At 34.7% G+C, this 25,129-nt stretch overlaps 3 protein-coding genes across 3 annotated transcripts; 1 reads left to right on the top strand and 2 right to left on the bottom strand.

The window, feature by feature from the left end:
* The first annotated feature begins 9,523 nt into the window (after window positions 1–9,523).
* LOC11431495 (mitogen-activated protein kinase kinase kinase 1) lies at window positions 9,524–18,139 on the top strand. The gene is made up of 9 exons (XM_003614803.4): window positions 9,524–10,780; window positions 12,235–12,319; window positions 12,515–12,577; window positions 13,500–13,657; window positions 14,723–14,795; window positions 14,922–14,981; window positions 16,494–16,604; window positions 16,801–17,043; window positions 17,545–18,139. Exons 1-8 carry the CDS (start codon window positions 9,759–9,761, stop codon window positions 17,008–17,010), a joined length of 1,782 nt encoding a protein of 593 aa, XP_003614851.1. The 5' UTR covers window positions 9,524–9,758; the 3' UTR covers window positions 17,011–17,043; window positions 17,545–18,139.
* A 2,355-nt stretch (window positions 18,140–20,494) lies between these two features.
* On the bottom strand, window positions 20,495–21,431 carry LOC11442256 (glutamate receptor 2.4). Its single transcript, XM_024784483.2, has 2 exons — window positions 21,258–21,431; window positions 20,495–21,048 (listed from the first exon to the last, which is right to left on the bottom strand). Exons 1-2 carry the CDS (start codon window positions 21,402–21,404, stop codon window positions 20,791–20,793), a joined length of 405 nt encoding a protein of 134 aa, XP_024640251.1. The 5' UTR covers window positions 21,405–21,431; the 3' UTR covers window positions 20,495–20,790.
* A 44-nt stretch (window positions 21,432–21,475) lies between these two features.
* On the bottom strand, window positions 21,476–23,990 carry LOC11431952 (glutamate receptor 2.5). The gene is made up of 3 exons (XM_024784482.2): window positions 23,626–23,990; window positions 21,684–22,987; window positions 21,476–21,588 (listed from the first exon to the last, which is right to left on the bottom strand). The coding sequence occupies exons 1-3, from the start codon at window positions 23,903–23,905 to the stop codon at window positions 21,541–21,543; spliced, it is 1,632 nt and encodes a 543-aa protein (XP_024640250.1). The 5' UTR covers window positions 23,906–23,990; the 3' UTR covers window positions 21,476–21,540.
* Between the last annotated feature and the right edge of the window lie 1,139 nt (window positions 23,991–25,129).

Genomic DNA, 25,129 nt, shown 5'->3' with positions numbered 1-25,129 from the left:
TTTTATCTAACTTTTCATCTTCTTCATCCCCCATTATCAACCACTCACATCCCTCATCCTCCCTTTTTTTATCTAAAACCTCCATAACCACAAAACCTTCCAAACTCCATATCTCCCTCAAAACCTCACCAATTCTCAAAATTTCTTCACCCCATCAACCACAATCCACATTTCAATCATAACCCTTCCATCAAAAACAACTTTCCTCCATCCCAACCAAAAATCATCAAATTCGTAGGCCCATTCAACCAACTAAGAAACCCACAAATTCTTCACCAATTCACCCAACCTTCACCCAAAACACAAAAGGTCAACCAAGGTTAAGGATAATGGCATCTAGGAAAGGTGGAGCAAGCTCTTCCGGAGGACCACAACCAAAGAAGAAAACGCAAGCCAAGAATCATTGCATAATCTTCAAGGACACCAAGCAAAGGGAAAAGTATAAAATTCTTCTCTCTAAACCTTTGCATCCTTATCGATATCCAGATCCTTATACTTTGAGTGTGCTAGGACTAAGAGATAATGTGTCTAGCTTACTAGGAAATTTAGGATGGGTTGATATGCTTAGACCTATGAAAGGGTTCGAAAATTTCACTTATGAATTCCTAAGTTCTATTGAATTTACGAAGGATAGAGTGAATTTTGACAACCCCGACCATAGAGTCTCTTTCCGACTTTTGAATATGGATTATGAGATGTCTCTTGAAAATTTCTGTTTAGAGATGGACTTCGCAAATGCGGGGTTCATCCATGACTCTTGGAATCCAAATTTAAAATCGGAAAACTATGACCCCGCTCTCTTTTGGAAACGCATTACCGGGTTAAGGCAATATAATCCTCACAACAATAAGGCTAGTAACATCCACAACCCAGTACTTAGATACCTCCAGAGAGTCATGGCTTGTACCATTTGGGGTAGAAAAGAGGTAGGAACAACTAGGACGGATGAACTTTTTATGCTTTGGGCAATGCTTAGTAACAATCCCGTTAATACTTGTTTCTACCTACTTGATTACCTTTCCTCCATCGGAGCTAGACCTGATAATAGAGCTGAGATAGTAGTCGGTGGTATCATTACCTTCATCGCTAGGAAGTTTGGAGTGGGTGAGGAAGATGGGATAAATCCAATTGAGGACAACAATAGGCTTAATATTGAAACCCTTGTTGCGATGAACTTCATTAAGATTCACCCACCCATGACTTATGCACTTCAACTTCGCATACCTCTTTTATTTCTACTTCCTAACCCATCTCGGACTAACCCCGAGGTGGAGGAAAATTTGTTGTATGTTGGTGATGGATTACAGGTACATGAAGAGCATAATCAAGGTGACAAAGAAGGTGCCCACATGCACCATGAAGAGGAGCCCCATGACCATAACGACAACAATGAAAGATGGACATGGATGCAAACCGAGGTACAAAGGATAAGCACCGAGCAACAAAGGCAAGGTGTTGAATTATCCGGGCTAAGAAATGATGTCCTACGGGGCAACCGCATATCCGAAGAAAATAACCAAATGTTTCGGAACATGATGCAACACTTCAACCTCCAAGGCCCTCCCTATGGACCTCAATAAAAATGTGAGCTTTCCTCTTCCTCTTTTTCACCTTATCTCTTCACTCTCTATCTCACTCTTCTTCCTCTCCTTCTCTTTTATTCTTCTTTTATCTTGAATCATTGAGGACAATGCTTCTCCTAAGTGTGGGGGGAGCCTAATAAAGTGTCTTTAGTCGTAGTGTTTCCAAACTCCCTTGAACTTTATTCTTTTGTTATATTTTATTGTGAAAGGCATGATTAAGCAGCTCGTTTTTATTGTTTTATTATGACATAAATTTTTTGTTGTCTCTTCAATGGTCGTTTCTTGTACATGAAAGTGATTTCTTGTGTTATAAGTATTCTTGTTATACCCACATCAAGTTTTATTGTGAAATTAATTCTCCAATGAGAAAAACACCTGGTTGCAATCCTTGAGTAAGTGTATGAATAGGTATTTTAAGGAACACGTTCTAACTTTAATGGTAACCTGGACCCTTAAAAATCTTCAGAGTAAAAGTAGTATAAGTTTATGTGGGAATAATTCTAATGTGATGAAATGTGTAAACCGAAATGGGGCGGAAGGATATCACCACACGTGGAGGAAAGGATACCCTCTCACTAACTTCCTAAATGTGGTGATGACTTCTCAAATAAATTGTGCTTGAATTAAACCTCTAAAAAGAGGAACTTCCTAAGTGAAGTAAACAAGTTGTAGCACTACTTAGGGTGATCATAGAAACTTGGAGGAAAGGATATCCCCTCACGGACTTCCAATGTGAAATGATAGCCCCTAGGCATCTACAAGCCCCCAAATGTATAAATTCATCAAGTCTATCTTAACTCTCCCACTTCTCTTATATGAAATGAAGAAAAGATTTTTCTCGGTCATTTTAGTGTTAAGGTTAGAACCTGTTCCTCATAATATCTATCTTATACAGGAGCAAGAAAAGGGTTGGACTACACACACACTCACTTGAAATTTGTTGTCGGGTTGAATAAGTTTACAAGGAATGCTTGAAGTTATGATTAGTGTACATTGAAATGAAACCTCGAAGGAGACATAAGCTTTTATTTAAAGTGTCATATATTAATCCTTTTGTTGCTGCCATGTCTATGCCTTTTGCTTGAGGACAAGCAAAGATTCAAGTGTGGGGGAGTTTGATGAGTCATTTATTGACTATTTTAATATGCTTTTTAGTTTAGTTTTATTTAGATTTTATTTGATTTTATATTAGTATTATTTCCTTTTTAGGATAGTTTACTTTAAATTGCATTTTATTATATTTCAGGAAAGAATATTCGATGGATTGAATCTTGGAGCAAAAGAAAGGGACTTGGAGCCGATTGGATGCAAAAATATGAAGATTGAGAGACAAAAATATGTCTCCCACAAGTCAGAAGCTTGGCACGGCCCGTGCTAGCCTTGGCACGGCCGTGCCACCCTCCAGAGTGCCTTTTGCTGCTTTTGCTTATATTTTAAGCTACTCTATTTTTAGCCCAAATGTAATAGCTTAGATTTTAAGTCGATCGAATGCTATAAATAGAGTAGCCATCCATCACAAATATTCATCTTTACTTGGAATTCAATAAGTGACAATTGTTTTTCTAATTAAAGTTCTTTTCTTTTCCTTTATTTTCTTGTCATTTACTTTTATGCTTTCTCTCTTCTCCCCCATGTCTACGATGAACATGAGTGAGTAGACTTCTCCTTGTCTTGGGATTGTTGGATAAGTCTAAATGACATAATCCTAATCAAACCAAGCTCTAAGCCTTAATCTTATGTAACCCTAATTTCTTATCTGAATTCACCGTCTTAACATGGATCAACCATTATCAAACTGTGGAAACGAAAGTGGAGGGTTTGATAATTGTTTATCCATTATTCCAAATATCAATTCATAAAACGAAAGTGGAGCTTTGATATTCGAACAAGTGAATTCAGACAAGGATTGCAAAGTCAGCGAAATAGGCTTTGCAATCTTTGAGACATATAGTTTCGATCTTTAAGGGAACTAATAACAATCAAGTCAGCGAAATAGGCTTGGTTGTTAGAGGAACCAAAATCTAATAGTAATCAAGTCAGCGAAATAGGCTTGGTTGCTAGAGGAACATAAGAGAAACTGTCTTGAGAAATTAGGTCTAACATAACATTATAAGCTTATAGTTTTGGTTTGAGAAGGACTTGTCATTTAGAGGAAACCAACGATCCCAAGGCTCTTTTTATTATTATTATCTTTCAAACGCTTGAAAACCCCCAACTTACAATTCTCTTCTCTCTTCTAATCATCTGTAAAAAGTTAATTGAATTGAACTACTCCCTATCGGAACGATACTCTTTTATACTACTTCGGTAAGACCGTGCACTTGCGGTTTTATCTCATCATGGGTAAATTAGTAATTTGGATGTGGATTAGTTTTAGTGTTTAGTGAGACTCGTATTTTACTAAGTTACTAGTGTAGTAATTAGTATTTTACCAATTGGTGACCCTTATTAGTGTTTTACCGCTAAGTGATCGTTAATAGCATTTTACCGTTGAGAATAGTAGTAACATTTTGGAATTGGGTTAGAATGGGTTAAGTCCACTAGAAACTAAGTTAAGCCCATTAAGGGAGATACCATATGAGTTTGTCTTAAAAAATATCACTTCATTCATTTCATTTCACAAGATATTTCTAGAGAGAAGTAGAGAGAGAAAGTGGTGAAGAGAAGAAAATGGGTTAGAGAATGAGAAACTTGAAGAATCAAGAATTGGAGTGAATCTAGGAGCTAAAGTGAAGCCTAAGTTTGGATTAATCATTATCTAAAGTAAGGGGGTTAGTCTTCATCATAATCATTTAGTTTAGTTTTTCAATTGTTGTATGAATAAGTGCTCAATTGAATAAGTGATTATTGTGAACCCAATCTTTGAAATTCGTGCTCATGTTGAAGTGATATGTTTGAGTGTGTTAATTTAAGGATAATTGAATTGTTAATTATGAAATTGCATGTTCATGATGTATGTAAATGGGTAGTTTGAGAATTATGCTCAATTGGTGATTTATGACATGTTGTTGTTGGAATATGATGAAATGCATGATTATAAGTTGTGGTTGTGGTTAATTGTTGATGATAATCGGATTTCATAACTTGGGTATGAATCATGTGGAGATGTTGTGGTTGAATTATGTTGAATTGGGAGAAATGAATTGTTGTTGTTGTTGGAGAATTATTGTTTTGAGAAAAATCAGTTTTACACAATTTCATATTTTATTCAAATGCCACGAAACGAGCGATTTCGACGTGCTAGAGCCTTGGGTTATGCCTCGGATCACTTTTGACGATTGGGGGTTTTAAACATTCGATTTTGGAGCGAAATTGGCGAAAACCCGCGGCCGAAACACGCGAAAACGCGCGTTTACGAAGCGCTGGGCGCCCACTTACAGGGAGCCAGCGCTGGGCGCTACACTCCTGGCGCCAGGCGCCCTGGACAGGGCAACATGCTTGTTGCTCCATGTTCGGGTGCTTGGGGGTAGTCGTGTAGGGGTCCTAGGCGATCGTTTTGAAGTGTTCTTTTTCTGTTTTCACTTACTTTTCTACTAGAACAACTTGGCTTTATTGAAACTTGGATTTACTATATAGTTTGAAACTTGTGATTGTGTCATGTTCGGTTTTCCGGATATTGTCGGAACTTGGAATTTTGTGAACAAAAAGGGTTGCAAGCTTAGTCTACAGTCCATATAGGCTTAGGCAATGCTTGTGAAGTTGATGCAATGTCTTAATCATGTCAAACTTGAATTTCGGGTGGGAATGTGGAAAAATGTGAACTTGGGTTTTCTCATATGAACTTAAGCTATTCTTTGAACTAATGTCCAATAGTTTGTTAGTGACTTAAGATTATGACTACATGATTGATTAAGATTATCTTGTGAGCTTTGAACTTGGATAAGTTATTTATTTGGGAATTATCAATGTTAGCCGTTTGCTACTTGATATGGATTATACCGGAAATGTTCCTTTTTAGCAAATTACCTTATAAATCTTTCATAATTAGTTTTGTATGTCTATATGGAAGTATTTGATTGATAGTTGAGTATTGAATGTGATGTTTATCTTAAGGTGACGTATTTTCCTCTTTACTTGGAATGTGAGCAAATCATGTATTTGATATGAAATTACGTGAAGGTGATGATATTGGTGAATCCATATACATTGTTTGTTATGATATGGTGGGTGAATATATATGTTGTTGTGAATTGTTGGTGAGTGCATATATGTCGAGAAATGATAAATTGGTGTGAATGCATATATGCAAGTAATATTGGTGAGAATATGGTGAGTTGTTGTGTGAACATATGCATTGTTGTTGAGTCATATGTTCATGCATACACGAATGATGGAGACATATATTTTTATATATCCAAATGGTGAGATTATGATGTTCTGTTGGCATCACAGGCGACAACCTAAATATTGGTGAGACCGGTACCACATGCATATAGAGTTGTGTCTAGGATCATATCATGTTGTGGAATGAGTCTTAGTTGTGAATGTAGTTGATGATCATTGTGGTTGTGCATATTTAATTGTGATGATTACATTGATTGATTGATGAATTGTGTCATGATTAACTATATGAATTGATGAACTTGTGAAATTGGTGAGATTGTTGAATGAATAATTGTTGATGATAATATGTTAGTTAAATACATATCTAAAGAGATTTGGATGATGATAAGAATGTATTTTTGGAAACTATCTACTCTTGATTCATTACACGTTATTTGATTTGAATTATTCATGCTTAATTGATTATGTGGATTATGTTGATGTAATGCTCACCCCCAGTGGTTTGTTTGTCTGCTTGCCTGCTTGCCTGTATGGGTAAGTAGACGTTGTGCAAGAGTAGTTGCTTGGTGAGTTGATAGATGTTGCTGGATAGTGGGAGCTTTCTCCGCTATCGTGTCTTAGAGTAGTATAGGCTCTGATCTAGGGGTCCTTGTATGATTACTCTAGATCTTTTGTTGGATTTTTTCATGTTTTGAGATTTTGTCCACTTGTCGGACTTGGAGAATTATTGTACTTATGCATTTTGAGATCATGTGACATGTATGCTTTGATGTATATGATTTTTGTATTCCGTTGCGACTGATGAGATTTTTATGCATGCATGTTGACCGTTGATTTGATTTTTCTGAATTGGTGAAAGTAGCGACTATTTCTTGAATATTATTATTATTCGCATGTTTTATTGCTGTAATAGAAGTAGGGCGTTACAGTAACTGCTCTGGAAGAAGGTGATGTTGTTAAGGATAAAGTTTCTGTTTTTACGGGTCAAAGTGGTGGTTGTAGAAGAAAATCATTATGTGGGTCAATTAAGGGATCACCAAATTAGTTTTTGTTTCTCAAAATGGTTTCATTGTTAATCTTGCTTTTTCAATGAACGGAAACAACAAAAAAATCTCACCAATTTGAGACAAAATTGATTTTTTATGGTTTTGGTTTCCTAATGAGAATCAAATCGAGATAACAAGTAATTTATTCTAATTTTCACAAACATGAACCAATTCATACTCACCCTGCGCAATTTGTACCTTTTTTTTGTTTATTATGGGTTTTTAGCGTTTTATGAGAAAACGAGAGATACAGAGATTTGAAGATGAGGGAAGTTTTTGAATCAGTAAAAGAAGAAAAAACGAATATTGAAAAGAATGAAGGTGAAAAAAATGGTGTTAGTTTTGCATTGAGTTTGTGGTTGAAGATGAATGAATTTGTTGTTGAAGGTGATGGATTGGATAAATAGATGTTAGTTTTGATGAGAAATGCCAGGGACACTCTCTTTTCAACACTCACTTTCTAATTGGCTTAAACCAATGTGTGACCCACCACTTTAAGTGGAGCCCATTTCCAAAGTGTGAGACCCACTATGATTTAAACCAATTAGAAAGTGAGTGTTGGAGAGAGTGTTGAAAAGAGAGTGTCCCTATCATTCCTCTAGTTTTGATTGTGTGTTAGATGATAGTGGTGATGTTAATTCTAGATCTAAGGGTTTGTTTGATTATGTGTTTTTGTTGAAGATGAAATGATGAATTTTGTAGAGAAAAAACAAAGGGTTTTTTGATGAAGATGGTATGAAGGTGAAGAAGAGGAAGAAGATGAAGAAAAGCAAATTAAATTAGGTGTTTGTGATACACTGTAAGATCTTATAGACCTCCTTCATCTCTCCTTTTTGAGGGGACCAAGGTGAGTTGAGGGACCAAGGTGAGTTGAGGGACCAGTTTGCGAAAGTTAAGACTTATGAAATCAAATTGAATAAAAGAAATAAGTTAAAGGACCGACATATCAATTAAGCTAATTTTTTTTCTTATGTGGGACCATGAAACAATATTTTTGGTTGCAACCTGCTATTGAAGGTTATTTTGAGAGGACTATGAGTGCACCTCTATTATTAATAAATTGAGACATTTTTTCTTTTAAAAAAGGGTTAATTAAGTGTTTGGTCCATATAAATATCTGCAGTTTTATTTTTAGTCCCTATAAAAATAAATCACACTTTTTAGTCCCTACAAAATTTTCCGTTAGTGTTTTTAGTCCCTGTTAAATTAAAATTTGTTTAATTATGCTTAAACTTCTAAATTTTTGAAAGATTTTTTATTGGCATGTTCATAACATCGTAATACACTATTTTATAAAATCTTTTAATTTTTTAACATGTAATGAATTAAATATGAATTTTTCTAAAAGCCAAATTTTCAAGATTATATTAATGAAAATTTGGACCTAATAATAAAATTTTGAGCTATCTTTTTGCGGAGGAACTTTGTATAATGTTCTAAATAAGTATGTAAAAAATATGTTGAAAATTTAAAAGTTTAAGCACAATTAAGCAAATTTTAATTTTACAAGGACTAAAAGTATGTGTTGGTCCCTCTTAAATTAAATTTGTTTAATTATACTTAAACTTTTATATTTTTAAATGATTTTTAACAGACATGTTGAACATTATAATAATATTTTTCATAAAAAATTAGATTTTTTTAACATGTAATGAATTAAATATAATTTTTTTTAAACGCCAAAAATTCAAGATAAACCTAACGGAAATTTGGATTTAAAAATAAAATTTTGAGCTAACTTATTGCGCAGGAACGTTTTATAATGTTTTAAACAAGTATGTAAAAAATCATTAAAAAATTTAAAATTTTAAGCATAATTAAACAACATTTAATTTAACAGGGACTAAAAACATTAATGAAAAATTTTATAGGGACTAAAAAGTGTGATTTGTTTTTATAGAAACTAAAAACAAAACTGCAAATATTTATAAGGACTAAAAACTTAATTAACCCTTAAAAAAAAAGGCTTAATTACACTTTTGGTCTTCATGTTTTGGCCTACTCACGAAATTGGTCATGTTCTTTTAAAACAGAACAAAATGGTCATTCAATTATCATTTTTGTTGCATTTTTCGTCCCACCTCCTATTTTCAAACTCCAAAAACGCAGAGAAATGACAGTTTTAGACGGTTTTAGATCTACCCCTATGCTCAACCATGAAATCAACAAGGAATAAAACATGTGGGCACAAGGAATCTATTCTATTCAGCACACTAATCAAGAAAATCCTAATTTGAAACATATCTTAGAAATTATGGTTTTTTGGTTAGTGTGTTGAATAAAGTGGATTCTTTGTACCCACATGCTTTATTCCTTGTTTATTTCATGGTTGAGCATATGAGGTAGATCTAAAACTGTCATTTCTCTACGTTTTTGGAGAATAAAATGGGGGGTAGGACAAAAAATGCAATAAAAATGATAATTAAAGGACCATTTTATTCTGTTTTAACAGGGCATGACCAAATTCGTGAGTAGGCCAAAACACGATGACTTTTATTAATAAGCCTAAAAAAATTGAGACATTTGTTTTTAATGAAAGGTGATTAAGCCTACAAAATATATTTATGCGCGTGGAAATAGAAAAATGTAAGAAGAAGTACAAAGTTCCACATAAGCAATCCTCTTTGGTAGTAGTCAACGTGGCACCGCGTTTTCTGTATCCTTTCTTTTCCTTCTTTCTTTGATAAGATTTTTCTCTCTCCTTTAAACAAAATCGTTTACCATCTCCAACTTAGTCTGACTTCCATTTTTTAATTTTTCAGTCTCTTCAACCATTTCTAAAAGTGCTTAGTTTCAAACGCGCGGTAGCAGCCAGAGCTTTTTTAAATGGACTTATCACCTTTAAATGAATCACTTACCACGAATTTTCGGTTATAGAAACAAATCAACTACGGAAATGAACTCCAAGAAGAAGAAACAACCCAAGTTACAACGTCGTAATGCGGTGAAGAATTTCAACTACGATGCTCAACCGTCTTCGTCGTCACCGGAATCTTCCGAGTCGGTGTCGTCGTCGATTCTCTGTACTCGATCGATGGATTTTTACGATCGGAAAAGCTTTAGAGTTGAAGGTGTTGACGGAGAATTTGATATTATTTGTCGGAGTTTAGGGTTGAATGGACCGGAGGATTTCTCGATTCCGGCGGCGGCTTGGGAGGCGATGAAGGTTCGGTCTTCTTCAGATGTTCTGCCGAGGCTGAATGTTACGGAATTCGATGAAACGAAGGTGAGTGATGAAATTGATGAAGTTGGAGTAGTTGAGTGTGATGATAGGGTTTTGGTTAGAGATTCTCCGGCGGAGAGTAGTGTCGGTGATAGTGGTGGAGAAGTTAATGTTTCAATTAGAGATTCGCCGGCGGAGAGTAGTGGTTGCTGCACCGGCGGTGAAATTAGGGTTTCGGTTAGGGGTTTTGATGAGACAAGCAGTTGTTCAACCGGCAGCGGTGGTATTAAGGGAATTAGACCGCCGATGCTTAAGCCGCCGCCAGGGGTTCGGGTTTCTGTTGTGGATGACACGTGTTCAACGTGGGATATTCTGAGGGATTTTGCTCCGGAAGGGGAAGGAAAAGAGAGAGAAGAAGAGGAAGAGGAAGAGAAGGTAGATGAAGTAGAAGAAAAAGGGGAAGCTGATGAAGTGGGATTGAAGATAGAAGAAGAGGAAAATGGTGACATTATTGGTGAGTTTTCAAGGTCGTGTTCATTTACTACTTCACAAGAAGATGATTCATCTAGCACGACGACGGATACTAGGTCGAATAGTATATCTCCTAATGTGAGATTGAAGCCTGTAATTACTCCTGGGAGTTGGCAAAAGGGTGAGCTTTTGGGCCGTGGTTCATTTGGAACTGTATATGAAGGAATTTCTGAGTAAGTGCTGTTTCTATTAGTAGCTTGTTAATTAAATTTGAGTCTTGCTAACGAGTGCATCCAGGGCACAATTTTAAGCATTCTAAATTAAGTAATTACATAGACTTTCTTAAAAACTTCCCATTTAAAATCCTTAGAAAGTGTCTGGGGGCACTCGTTAGCATTTCACATTAAATTTTGTAGTTTGATAGTATATATGTATGGGGAAGTAGTTAATGAACGTTGGAAAGATTAGTTTGGAATGACTGTGAATTTGATAAATTACGTTGACAGTGCCAGTGGTACGTGGTTAATTGTTAAAGTTCAAAAGTGTAGCCGGGAGATAGGGGCCACATTGTGATTGTTAAACTCACGCCAATACAAACATTTGAAGATAAAATAAAAGGGGTCTGCATTAGGTAGAGTGTTTAGCCGAGCGAAATTGAGGGAGAGCATGATTTAAACTTTTATTGCTCAGTTATCTTTTTGGAAAAGAAGGGGAGGAAAATCTTGAATCAATTTTGGCTCTCTACGATATTTTAGGTGTTTATAAAAATTTATAGATTAGTGATTTATCAAACTGTTTTTCTAATAAAATCTTTCCCCTTTTATTGACTTGGCCATTGCTCCAAGTTAGGGAACTTATAAAGTCTTGCCAAGTAAAAAAAATTGCTCTTGGCTGCCACGTATGTTATGAATGTCAATGTATTCGTTTCCTTTCCTATTAAATTAGTGCAAATATTTTACCGAACATGAGCAAAAGGGCTCTAGAACCCTTGTGGTTTTGGTCAATTGCTGAAAAATAGTTTGATGTTGGCATCCCTTTGTTGCATTTTTCAGAATGATTCCTTTTTTTCTCTTCTAGGTTGTCCATTTTGGCGCTAAATGAAAATCACGGTTTTGAACTGCCTTACCTTGATGTTTTTTATTATTTTTTTCTTTCTTGGGCAAATATTCTAGATTATTTTTAACCTTTGATAGCTCTTTAAAGTCTGGGTTTTCCTCTATTATTCAGCCTCTTCATTCGGTTTCTATAAACTGACAGTTTTTGCCTCTGTGGTGAGAGTAAAGAAATACATTGTCTCACCACAGAGGCACGAACTGTAAATTTATAGAAGAGAAAAAAAAAAATACATTTATTCTGTGCCGCAAGACAGCTGAAATTTGTTTCTCAAATGCCACTACGTATTTGTTCTGTTGCTCGTCATAGTTGGAAAATGCATGTGAATTATTAGCATTATACAAGTAATCTTGTTTTTCTCACAATTTATTGGTGAAATTAAGTTGTTCTTGGTGAAATTATCGTCCAATATCTTCTATTCAGCATGCTTCATCTTTTGGGTTTGTTTCCCACTTTCGCTACTATGCTCAGGAACAAAGCCCTAAATAAATAGCCATTTACAAAATTTGATGTTTATAACTGTTAGGTAAGTTGCTAACTACCAGTTTTATTCCCTTTCTGATTACCATTGTAGAGATGGATTCTTTTTTGCTGTAAAACAAGTTTCACTGCTTGATCAAGGGAGTCAGGGAAAACAAAGTGTCGTTCAACTGGAGCACGTAAGACAGGCTTTCTCTTTCTATTGCTTCATAATTATTGTATACTTCAATTTTCCATTATTTGAAATCCTTTTATGAAGATAAAGGTTTTCTTATAAATACTTTGCTGTCTTGTGCAATATCTTTTCATCCATTTACGTTCTCATTATTTTTTCATCTATATGTTTTCTCACTTTACTTCTACCTCACTCTCAGGAAATTGCACTTCTGAGTCAGTTTGAACATGAGAATATTGTTCGATACATTGGCACTGAAATGGTACTTTTCTTGTTATCTCTCGTCTTCTCCTTTTCCTTTTATGTTCATTTTCATTTGAGCCCATGGTGAAAGAATCTGTTACATATATTGCTATTCATGTGCTTTCATTGAACAACTTTGGCTTTACAGAGTTGTTGGTTCATGAGATCATCAATTTTTTTGCCCCTGTTCTTTTAGGTAAAATGTAAAATTTATATTGGTGCGGGCCTGTGCATCTCTCTTGGCCTAATGGTTTAATCTTTCGGGGTAGTTGTTTGTGACAGATTGACAGCTTCCATCGACTCGAAAGAGATTGAAGGATAGTTTTCTGACTAATATTCACTAAACATGAAATGATACTTGATTGATTTTACACTATACAGACAAGTCTATTTACAATCCTAATAAATGCTAGCCTAGAATTACTGGGAATGTATCTGTTCTAAATGACAGACATTAAGAAAACATTACTCTATGCCAAATAATATCAAATAATAAAGGAAAAGAATCAAGAGGTAATTGTGCAACACAACACATTTCAAATTTATGTAAAATGTAATATGTCCTTTTCATCTGAAATATTTTTACTCAATGCTTTCAATGTATTGAAAAAGTTGTAGCCAAAACTGTATATTGTGTAGTTTGAGGTATTGCTAACTTCACCTTTTCTTGTCACACTATGAAGCTAGGAACTAGTTTCGAATACAACTTTTAGCATATAAAGTAGAACTCACGTTATATTTCAGGTTGCATGTTAAGACAATTGGATGGATACCATACAATTCTTTCAATTATTTTCTATAGTTATGCTGCAATATTTTGTCAGCTATAAACAAGTTTATCTTCTAACCGCCATTTTTTGTTGTCAGCTTGTCATTGCATCCTATAATTACTATCTTGAACTGTAGTTTGTAATTTACATTCTGCTTGTTGTTCATTGCAGGATGAATCAAATCTATATATTTTTATCGAGTTTGTAACCAAAGGTTCCCTTTTAAGCCTCTACCGGAGGTATAAACTTCGAGATTCCCAAGTATCTGCTTATACGAGACAGATTCTGCATGGTTTGAAGTATCTTCATGATCGCAATATTGTTCACAGGTGATCCCAGAATTATTGATTTATTTTCCTATAATTTGAGATATAGAATAGAGATGAATCCTTGTATTCTGGCATGCCTATGTTCTTGATTTCATTGCATGAAAGAAACTTCCACTTGCTGTCACATAATTGCAATATAAATATTGTTTTAAAATGACTTTGTAATATTAGTGTTTCTTTTCCTTGTTGTTAATTGGTTATTTAGAACATCCCTTCATTTTCATAGTTTGGGATGTGTTTTACATATTCCAGAGGACCGTGAATGGTTCCATATATTGGGCAATATAGGAAAGGGGAGTGGAAAAGAGAAAATTATTATTGGGATAAAAGGATTTATCATCCAATTATTGTCCTTGTTGTTCTCTTCTTGTCTCAAGTGTATATATAACCTTTGATAATGGCTTGTTGTGATAGGGCCTAGAAGAATAAATGAGTACGGGGTTAGGTTAGAGTGAGTTATACAGTTGGATATCTGTCTTGTTTGTTGTAGTTGAAATCTATCATGGGGATGGGTAGTTAGGCTCTGATGTAGGGGGGAATCCTTGGTGGAGAGTTCTTTCTCCCATTCTGAGTATTTTCAATCAAACTGTTCATTTCCTTTGATTGTTTCTATCAATTTCACATTTCTCCTCCCTGGGTTCCTAAACAACCTGTGTTTTTGCGGCATTTGATACCTTGTTGGATGTGAATTTTCACAAAAAAGAGATGTCCTTCTCATTGATATCAGACTAATTTGAGGTTAAATATGTTGAATTTGAATATTTTCTGAAACCACAAGCAGATATGATATTTAGATTTTAGCCTTAGAAACAACTTAGTATATAAGCTTTAGATGCAGAGCATAAGAATCATTTTAACTTGTTCTTGGAACTTGAAACTGTAGAAACAGCTGTCACATAAGGGTTTCAGTGTCATAAATTCTAATCGGTACAATTTTGTTTCTTTTTGGTTTATGGTGTCAAAGTTTCTTTAGCATTTTTGTTTTCTGTATTTCTGTAACAGTTAAGTAGTGCCACGAAGCAATATTTGTGAATATGACCTAACTATTTTCTCTCGTAATTAAAGGGATATTAAATGTGCAAATATATTGGTTGATGCAAATGGATCTGTCAAGGTTGCAGATTTTGGATTAGCAAAGGTGACCTTTCTACTCTGCTTCAGTTTCTGTCTAACTTTGACTTTAGTCGCGGAATCTCTACTACCTGCAGTTGCATAAATTATAATTTCCATTTACTAATTTTACTTTGTGGCTGTTGTTTTTCAGGCAATTAAACTGAATGATGTTAAATCATGCCAAGGAACAGCATTCTGGATGGCACCAGAGGTTTGTTTTCAATCTTCGAAAGAGAATTATTGAATAAATGATGGTTCAACATATTCAATAAGTAGTTGGATATACATTGTTTGTAACTTCTTAATAGTTTATGTAACAGTTAAGTGGTTGGATCAATAATTGTTACATGTAGATTGAGTTTATGCTCTTCTTCTTTTGCCTGCTGAATGAAATTAAATGCTTTGATTGTCTCTGAAGTTATTGGGATTCCACGTAGAACCTCAGTTCATTCGTATGTCTTACCATACATAATTGATTAAGCAAATAGGGTTAGTTGTAAAGCTGAAACAATAAATCTCTGAAGTGTAGCATGGACATCAAGATGTAAATGAATACTGTTGAAATTTGGGGCCTAACTCATCCTTACAAAACCGGCTTGTAAGGTGAGTAGTGCCTCCTCTTTATAAACTCTTCTCAAGCATCCTATTTATCTGTGGGACTAAATCCACCCCCTCAAAGCCAACACAATGAAGGTGTTGGAAGTTGCAATGAAGGTAAACCAAATGTCGCAATTTAGGCGATTAGGGGCGGACCGCAATAAAGGTGGAATTTCGAACAAATAAAATTTAATCTCTACGCATATGAAGAAGCATTACCTTATAATAGGGCAAATACTCAATTTGATCTTTGAAATTGTTCGATTATATCAACCTAGTCTCCCACTTTATCGATATTCCAAAATGATCTTTGAAATTTCAAAATGTTGACTGTGTCCGTCCGTAGTTGATATTTGCATGAACTAAAATGACATTACGTTGGTAATGTTGAAGATGCATTTCCAGCATATGTGATTGGAGATCCAGACAGAGGGATCATCTTTATTGATATTTTGCAATTCCAGGGATCATTTTGGAATATTGATAATAGGGAGGACTAGGTTGATATAGTTATGCAATTACAAGGAATAAATTGTGTATTTTCTTTATAATGACAAGAAGTATTTTAGCTTTGATGGGTTAATCTTTTAGATCGGCCTAATAGTTACACCTCTATCTTTTTCACATGTCCCATTTATTCATCATATATCTTTATTAAGTTTATTGAATTGATGAATATATATATATATATAGTGTTAACCCTCTGGTTCCTAGGGGAAAAGGGCCCTAGTAATTTGGAATTTGGCCGGGAGGTAAGTAATGCCTAGCCAAAAATTGTTTCACCTAGGAATCACACTCGGGTTCTCCCGAACCATTCGTTCTTAGGGAGAGCTCATTAACCACTTGAGACCAATCACTTGGTTAAAAAGGCTTCAGAGGGAGTCAATCCCTCAACCAATACGCAGCCAAATCTATGTTTTACCACTGTCAGCATGCAACATATGATTAGTGATAATGGTGTTGTACATATTTGTTGGATTAGAAACCTTGAACTTGCTGGACTTCGTCAGCCTCCTTAGCGATCCCCTCCCCTTAGATACACACCTAAAAAAAAGATGTTTCATTTTACGATTCTTATTAGGTTAAGTAGTGATTCTGAAGCTTTGCTGTTGCAATTAATATGCAGGTTGTAAGAGGAAAAGTTAAAGGTTATGGACTTCCGGCTGATATATGGAGTCTAGGATGCACTGTGTTGGAGATGTTAACTGGGCAAGTTCCATACGCTCCTATGGAATGTGTATGTATCATATTACCACTTCAATCCAACTGTTTTTTCTTTTTACCACGCTATTAACATGAGATTAAACTTAAGTTCCTTTTTGAAGTGTTACGTGGCTATGATTTGATCCCTATCTCTATATAAATTTTTTATGAAACATTGCATTACTGCTAGTTTTGATTTCCATGCTTTGTTGAATCTCTTATGACAACAGATCAGCGCAGTGTTTAGAATTGGAAAAGGTGAACTACCTCCAGTGCCTGATACTCTTTCAAGAGATGCACGCGATTTTATTCTGCATTGTCTTAAAGTTAATCCAGATGATCGTCCCACTGCGGCTCAACTCTTAGACCACAAATTTGTCCAGAGGTCATTCTCCCAGTCCTCTGGCTCAGCGTCTCCACATATTCCGAGAAGAAGTTAAACTTGTCATATCCAAATATGGAACACAATTAAGGTAAATGTTTTTACGCACTCCCTCATTTTTCTGCCCTGTTTATGGCTTCTTATCATGACATCTAAATTACTCCCTCCGTTTCAAAATACATGTCATAGTTTTACAATGTGCACTATTCACATAGCTTACTTTGACCATATTTTTTAACTAATTTATAAATACAAATATTAGCATATAAGATGTTGTTTGATTTGTCTCAATGAATATTTTCAAAATACCAAATTTTTATAATACATGTATTTTGGAACGGAGGGAGTATTTTTTATTTTTTTTTAGAACACTATTCTTATGACTGTCCATCCTTTCAAGCATTTTTATTCATAACTCATGATATCTATTGGATGGAGATAAGTAACAGATATTAGATGCTTGAAGTGCTTTGTTTCTGTTGAATTGAATGCACATAAGATGCACGCTTTATTTTAGTTGGGTGGAGCTCAACCGTGTTTTAATTATATTTTGGTGACAAATATTCTTCCTAATAAATAATTTCTGAAACAGGAGGTGGACAAGGAGAACAAAAGACTTTCTAACTGGTTTCCGGTGAAATTCTCAAATTTCACCTATGCCAACTGCAGCATAGGTTTATTTGATTATTTATCTCTTGATGACATATTTGTCATTCATTGGATTTAAAATGTTTCCAATGTTCAATATTCAACTTCTTAGAGTAATTGTTGTAGTAATTGTTGGTCATGTGGTGCCTTTTGAAGTCAGAGTTTTCTTGGTTGTGTGTTTTTTTTTTTTGAAAGGGTTTTTGGTTGTGTTGTAGCTTATATTTTTAGGCACTGCTTCAGTTCTAGTACTACAGTCTCCGGAATCGGGGTGCATGAATATCATCTTTGAGAATTAGGGTCACTATGTTGTGTAATTATGTGTTGTATAATTTATTATTCAATGATAATATGTCTGTCAAAGAACGCTGTAAGTATATTATCATCAAAATGTAATAGGTTGCCACTTGCCAGAGTCTTCTACCAATTTGTAGGCTAAACTTCTGGGAGCAATAGGAGCAGAAACTGGACACTTCTGTTGCTATTTTTGTACATGTTCTTTTGTTAGTAGGAAATTATTAGTGTATATTTTTATTCCCAAACTTGTTCTCATTTTCAACATGGTTTCTTTTTGTTCTTTCATGTTTCATTCCTTTGATGTTGTCTTTGTGACAATTCTTCAAAGAAAAAACTACATTCGACAGCTGATCATGGAAAGAGGGGAGAAATTAAGAGATGAAGGGAGGAGATAGAGAACTAAACTGCAGAAGAGAAATTAAGAGATGAGATGAGAGAAAGGCTGTAGTGATATAAAGAAAGAAATAATAGTGAGAGGGGGGGACAAGGAGGAAAATCGAGAGAGATGAAAATGCATACAAAATAAATAAGGATCTCCAATGAAAAAGAGGAATACTAGCAACACTCTCTTTTAAGCACTCTCTAGCACTCACTCTTTTATTGGGTGAAATCAATGTAGGACATACACTTTGAAAATGGAACCTACATAAAGTGGTGGGACATATATTGATTTCACCCAATAAAAGAGCGAGTGTTCAAAAGATTGTTGCTAGGTCAACTTTGATGTCATAGAATTTGTCTTATATACTTCAACAAAGTATCATAGGATGTGTTGAACAAATAAATTAACAAAAACAATTCATTATATAATATTGGAAAAGAAAGATTCATAGTATGCAGAAGGCATGGACGACCTTTTTTGTCTCAGAATTTTGTTAAGATTTCAAATCTTGGATTCGGAACAACCATGACTCTAATGGTGGTAATTTTGGTTTGTATAATCGTTTGAAAAACAATTGAATCTAATAGACTTTTGCTATGTTTGACTTCATGGTACAAAGACAATTCTTGCGTTCTTACGTAAGTTTACTGTGACTTTTACAAAGCTACAAATACAAGCTTCTCACTAAACATGCGGCAGCGTTCTAACAACTGCTAGACCAACACATGCTTTGTCTTTCAACAATTCATTAATTGATGTATATAAATAATCTTCATTTTCGCGCACTTTTTTATCTAAACCTTTACACTTTCGTGTTCGAACAATGTTAAGTATGGAGTAATCAAATATCAATGCTAAATAACATTTTTTGGTAGATGATGTAAACAAAAAGGACACCAAAGAATTGAAACAAATTTCCAGTACCTTACATAATATCATCATTATCTTAATCAACCATCTTTACCACTTTATCTCTTTGCACGACAGTTTTTTAAACATGCTCTTCAGTTTCATCTGAGAATACCAAAAAAAGCAACAAAAAAATACACAATCAAGCAAATGCAGCTGTCACTAAACACAAAATGATAATTAATTAACAAGCCACAATGTGAAATTTTAATTTCATAATTTTTATATTACCAAAAACAAGTAACAGCACTTGTTTCCTCTGCACTTTCTCTTCGTACTCCCTTTGGGTTCCAAAAATGTACGTAAACTTTGTGGCATTTGCTTTGATGGCGAGCTTATTCCAACCGGTTTCACAAACCATAAACGCTTATGTAAAAATTTCACAAAATTGTAAAATTTGATAATGCATGCATGTTTTAAATTATGATATATAACTACAAATGTGATTGCAGTATAGTAATAATTTTAGACGCCTCCACAATAACACTATAACTGCAATTGCAGCCGCATCAACCACATTTGCCTGCTTTTTACCACAATATAAAAGTTTGCAGCATAACTGCAAATGCGACAACAATGAGTATGCAAGAAGTTGAGCCTTACGATCACAGCCACGTCTTGTTTTTGATTCATATTGTGGCTTGGTTTTCTTTGATGATTTGTTTGATGATCGAGCTCTTGATGATTCCACATAAACTGTGATCACCATACCATTCTCTGTATATTGGCCATGCTTCTTCTTCTTCTTCTCTCCTACCAATGCCATTTCCACAATTGATCGTTAAACTTTTGAGAAATTGTAAATTTTGAAGGAAGAATAGATCAGAGATTTTATTTACATTAAATTAATTGTTTCTCGAGAAGCATAGCGAAATCTTCGCTTCTCACAACAATGGGTTAGCCAAAAAAATAAAAAATGTTTTTTTGGTGATAATTGAGTATATTTATAAGATTTTCTACTCTAATAATATATATCTAACAGTCCCAACTATATTTCTAAAAAAAAAATCCTAAATATAAAAAAGAAAATGCTCCATATCGTAAATAATTTATCATGGTGACATCACGACGCTAGATACTTGTATTGTTGTAGCAAAAGCTCTAATTTATATCAATCCCACCGATGCATTTTGTGGAAGGAATATCTAACAGTTGCAATTAATTCGCGAGGCATTCAATATAGTTCCATTCACTGCAAATATCAACGAAATTTTTTAGTTACACCCCATATATTTCTCGTTACATCCAAATTTACTTGTTAATGAAGCATGAGCAGCCATAACTATATCAACAAGTTCTTTACTTAACATGAATCACACACCTGTCATAATATCTTAAAATGTATCGGCATAATATATTGTACAAACATTGTTCATGAAGCATGAGCAGCCAGTACATTATCAACAAACTCAACCACTACTAGAATTTGCTGGCTATTAGTGACATTCTCCTCTGATGCATTTCTTGTTTCTGTGTTATTTCTTACTCTTCTTAAGATTCTTGATTGGAGTTTCGAACGGCACCAAGCAAAAAACTTGCTTGTACATCTCCATAATCGTGTTAATGCTAAAACTGTGTGTTTTCTCAAAGTTTCTACATTCTTCACTAACAACAAATCATGTGATATGACAACGCAAGAATAGCAAAAAAAGAACAGATTGAAAACAGAGCAAGGAAAGGCTGAAGGCCTATCGATGAATTATTTTTCCCCTTGTTGCTCTCTAAAGAAGAACAATTGGCTTTGCTTTCACTCTCTATCTCGTTCAACATATTTTTTTCGAGCTGTTCTGTTTCTCCGCTCTCTATCACATTCAGCAATGCCTCTGATATGTCAGCAACTAGACTTGAACCTTTTGGAAATACCTATGGTTTCAAACCACAAAATGTTACACAAAAGTTGGATCAGCTTTTGAATATTAAAAAAAAAGTATATATTTGTAGAAAAACTATTTTTAAAAACCTTGTGTGTATGGAAATATCTATTAGGTCTAAAATTTTAATTACCCTAATTTCATTTATACTAAACATGTTAAAAATTTAGAATCAGTGACAATGAGAGGAGAGAAACCCACAAAACCAAAGCCGCCAAGCCTGAAAATGTTCCCCACTTTGATGAAGCCCTTACACGAGTACTTTGCTAGAAATACTTTAGCATGAGGCGCAACAAAGAATGCGGCTTCAATTTCCTTCTTCTCAAAGGCAGCAGGGTAGTCACTCATGGAATTTATTTTCCTAATATTCTCAGGCTTAAAAACTTTAATACGTCAGTCAGATACTTCACAATAAATGAATTTCCATTACACCCGACTGGTGAATTTCTTTCGTTAAGAGTCTGGATATCTAACACCGATGGTTTTACTTGTATTCCACTATGGCTGTGTCACCAACTGCAGCATCCAATGTCTGCATTAGAAGTAAAATTTAAGATTTTTATTAATCAGAACATAAAAAAACGAAAAAAAAAACTAGTGCTCTAACCTAGTTGATCGTTACCATACCTTATTGTAGACCTGATAAACCATTTCATCGTATGAGCCATTGAACGGAATAAAACTGTACTGTAAATAATAAGGTAAACGTTCGACAACAACTTTAAAGACTCCGATAGAGAAACCAGTTATCAAAGTTCCATTCCTACTGTCATGTGTTACATTCACAAATTGAGTAAAGACACCATTGGCAGGCACTCCTATTTTCAATAACCTTTCCTCGTTACCGTGAATCCATCCCCTGGGAACAGATTGTAAATCTCCAGGCCAATAAACTGTGCTGAAAACTCCATCAGAATCATGAGTTGCGTTTGTCGTCTCCATTACTTGATGTCTCACTATGTTCTTTGAAAAACCAAGTGTTGAAGACCAAAATCCCAATTCTCTATAACTTTTCCCAATCACATTAATTATGTTGAAGGTTGGTGATTGGAGAAATCGTCCATTCTTGGAGAAAGTCTTTGCGCTCAGTCTTTCAAATTTACTAGACAAAATCTTTTCTGAGAATTGTTCAAGTCTGAACTTTACTTGTGATAATTTATTTGCAGCTTCAGCAATAGCTTTAGTTGCATAATATGCTTGAAGTGCAAAGTTACTTGGGTTAACGCTATCTTCTTCAGGGTATTCTAGTGCAAACTTTCTTTGGAATAGGAATTTAAACTTTCTGAAAGCCTTATTCATTTCTATGAAGTGTGTTCTAAATCCAACAACACCTTGCATGTTGAAGATAACAGAAGAGTTAACTGAATCAAGTAGGCCAGCAACCTCGTCCGGGATAATCCACACCGAACCTTTTTCCATCAAACCTATTTGTTTTGCTTTCTCACAAATAATATTAGCCAACTCTAAAGAAGAACGAACAATCAAGAAGACCCTATTACTCTTCCTTTTCAACTCATTAAGCTCATTTTCAATTGTAGATTCTGCGTCTGAAAGTGTGGATAAAGAAGGAATAGCTAAATGGCTTTCAATTTCAGAACCAGCAAGTTTAAGAGAATTGGAGAGGCTAAGTATTATTTCTGGATCAGAGGAAAAGTCGTCATTATTATGTTCATAAATTACTGCCACCTTTTTCCATCTGAATTCTCCTACAATTGCTGCAATGCATTGGATGTGATGGTTAATATCATCTCTGAGTTGGATGAAATGTGGCAATCTAGGAGATAATAATTCTTGTCTGCCAGCAAATGAAGTTAGAGACAAGATAGGATTGTTCTTTATGTTGTCGTCGAATTCACTAGCAAGTGTTGCTTCTTTGTGTGTAATCGTTCCTACGATGGCCAGCACCTGGTCGCTCCGTGAGAGATCCATAACTATATTTATAAAAGCGTAATGGTGTTGGTTAGACTGTTTATTTTTACTTCAAAGTTTACACAATAAATCCATCATGAGAAAGGTGAATGTAAATATCATCGGTCTATACATAATCATGATTCATAATAGAGAAAAGTGGAAACTATTTTCTTTTTATAATATGTTTGGCACCAAAATAAGGAAATACCGCAGGATTCATTTTTAGGACAAGATATGTCACTGATACAACGCAATACTGCAGGATATCTTATGACAGACTCGGATATGTACAAGATATGTCACCAAAATAAGGAAATACTGTGGGATACAACTTTAGTGGGCGGGGATAAGTACACACCCACTTGATTGTTCATTTTGACTCTCTGTTGTGGTCTACTATTTGTCAAAAATGTCTAGAACGGTTGGGGAAAAGATTCATGTGTTGCATCTAATGATATAGTTACAAGTGGGGTGTCTTGGGCGACCGTTCTTCAGGTTGTGAGAGGAATTGGGTGTCCAAATACTATTTTATTTGTCAAAAAAACTGAACACCTATGATGCGTTTGATTGATGAATCAAAATTTAAGACTAAACGCGGCGTGCATTAATTAGATAAAAACATTTTTAATGCAACTTTAAGAGTTGGAAGGGAAATTACCACTTGAAATAACTTGTGCAGAATTGCCATGTGAATCTTTTATCTGCAAATCCAGCTTGGACGAACTCAATTGGTTGTTGAACTCTTTGACTGCAATTTCCATTGCTATCTTTTGATGTTTTCCCATTAATGAAACCAAATCAAGCACAACACCTATGCTCATAACAGACTTTTGTTGTGGCACTAAGCAGTGGCTTCTTTTCACTCTTGACCATGCCAACAATAACAGGACAATATTGAAGCAAAGAATACTTAGTTGCAATGAAGATTTTCTCCCCATTCCAGAAAGGTAAATGTTCAGAGAGACAGAGACAAAGAGAGTGTCACAAATTTGAGTCACTGACTTTGAGCATGAGTATTAATAGTTGTTTTTCTCCAACAATACTTGAATATTCAATTTGTAGCCTATTAAATAGTATTCATAATTGTCAACAAGTTCCGACTCAAGTGGCAATGTAGCCTATCAAATAGTATTCATAATTGTCAACAAGTTCCAACTCAAGTGGCAAAGATATCAAAATTGTTATCTACATGATCAGTTGAACAAAGTATTTTGAATAAATTAGTCACATAACAAAAAAACTAGATGTTTGACTGGAGAAAAGTCAATTGAAGATTATGAATGAGTAATGCCATGCTTCGTAATTCAGATTAGAGCAATCACTTTCACTGTTGCTTAAAAAACTATTTTGGTTTTAGTTAGTCTTAACAGGAACTTTCCAAGCCCCTCCCTTCTTTGATTTTTTTCTTTCTTATGAAATATTTTGTTTGAATAAGCTAAACTAGCCCATCTAAATTGGCATAAAAGATAATCGAACCTGAGAATATTAAGAGGAGCATACTCCAATGTCTCAATTCAATTTTACAAGACTTAAGTTTTTTTCCCAATAATATTCAACTACAAATCGACTGTTAATCAAGTTTCAATAACATGAAGGTAAGTTATTGGAGTTTGATGCTACAAGTGTTGGGAAAATATGAGTTGCATGAATTTTGGTCCATGCAAAAATATAAATTAATTTGTACTCCCCACCCATAATCAACTGCGAATGAAGTAGAAAAATGTAAATGTTATATTATCTAGTTTTACTCCCTACCTATAACAAACTTAAAGAATAGATATATTAACATATTGTTCAACATAGGTTGGAAGGGATATTATGAGTGAAATCAAGAAAAATGAAAAAAGGACAAAAAGTTGAATGGGACATTATCTGCAAATCTATTTTAGTGAAACCAAATCTAGCACATCAGCTATGCTCATAAAAGTGTTGAAATATATTCTTACTTGAAGTCTAATGGCTAGCACATACACGGCGCATACGAACCTGCTCGTCTATTTATACGTGGCATTGCCACCACGCCCATGTACGAATCACAGTCACCATTTGCCTATGTTTACATGCTTTTTCCACCTCGATCATATACTGATTTGAGCGTCGGAGCGGCTATATGTTTTGTCGGTCCCTTCCCTTCCCTTACGGCATTGCCTTTTAACTTAATT

The sequence above is a fragment of the Medicago truncatula genome, chromosome 5 (genome assembly GCF_003473485.1).
Source record: "Medicago truncatula cultivar Jemalong A17 chromosome 5, MtrunA17r5.0-ANR, whole genome shotgun sequence".
Classification (NCBI taxonomy): Eukaryota; Viridiplantae; Streptophyta; class Magnoliopsida; order Fabales; family Fabaceae; genus Medicago; species Medicago truncatula.
Note: the sequence above shows the minus strand (reverse complement) of the source record. Positions and strands in the feature narration are given on the sequence as shown.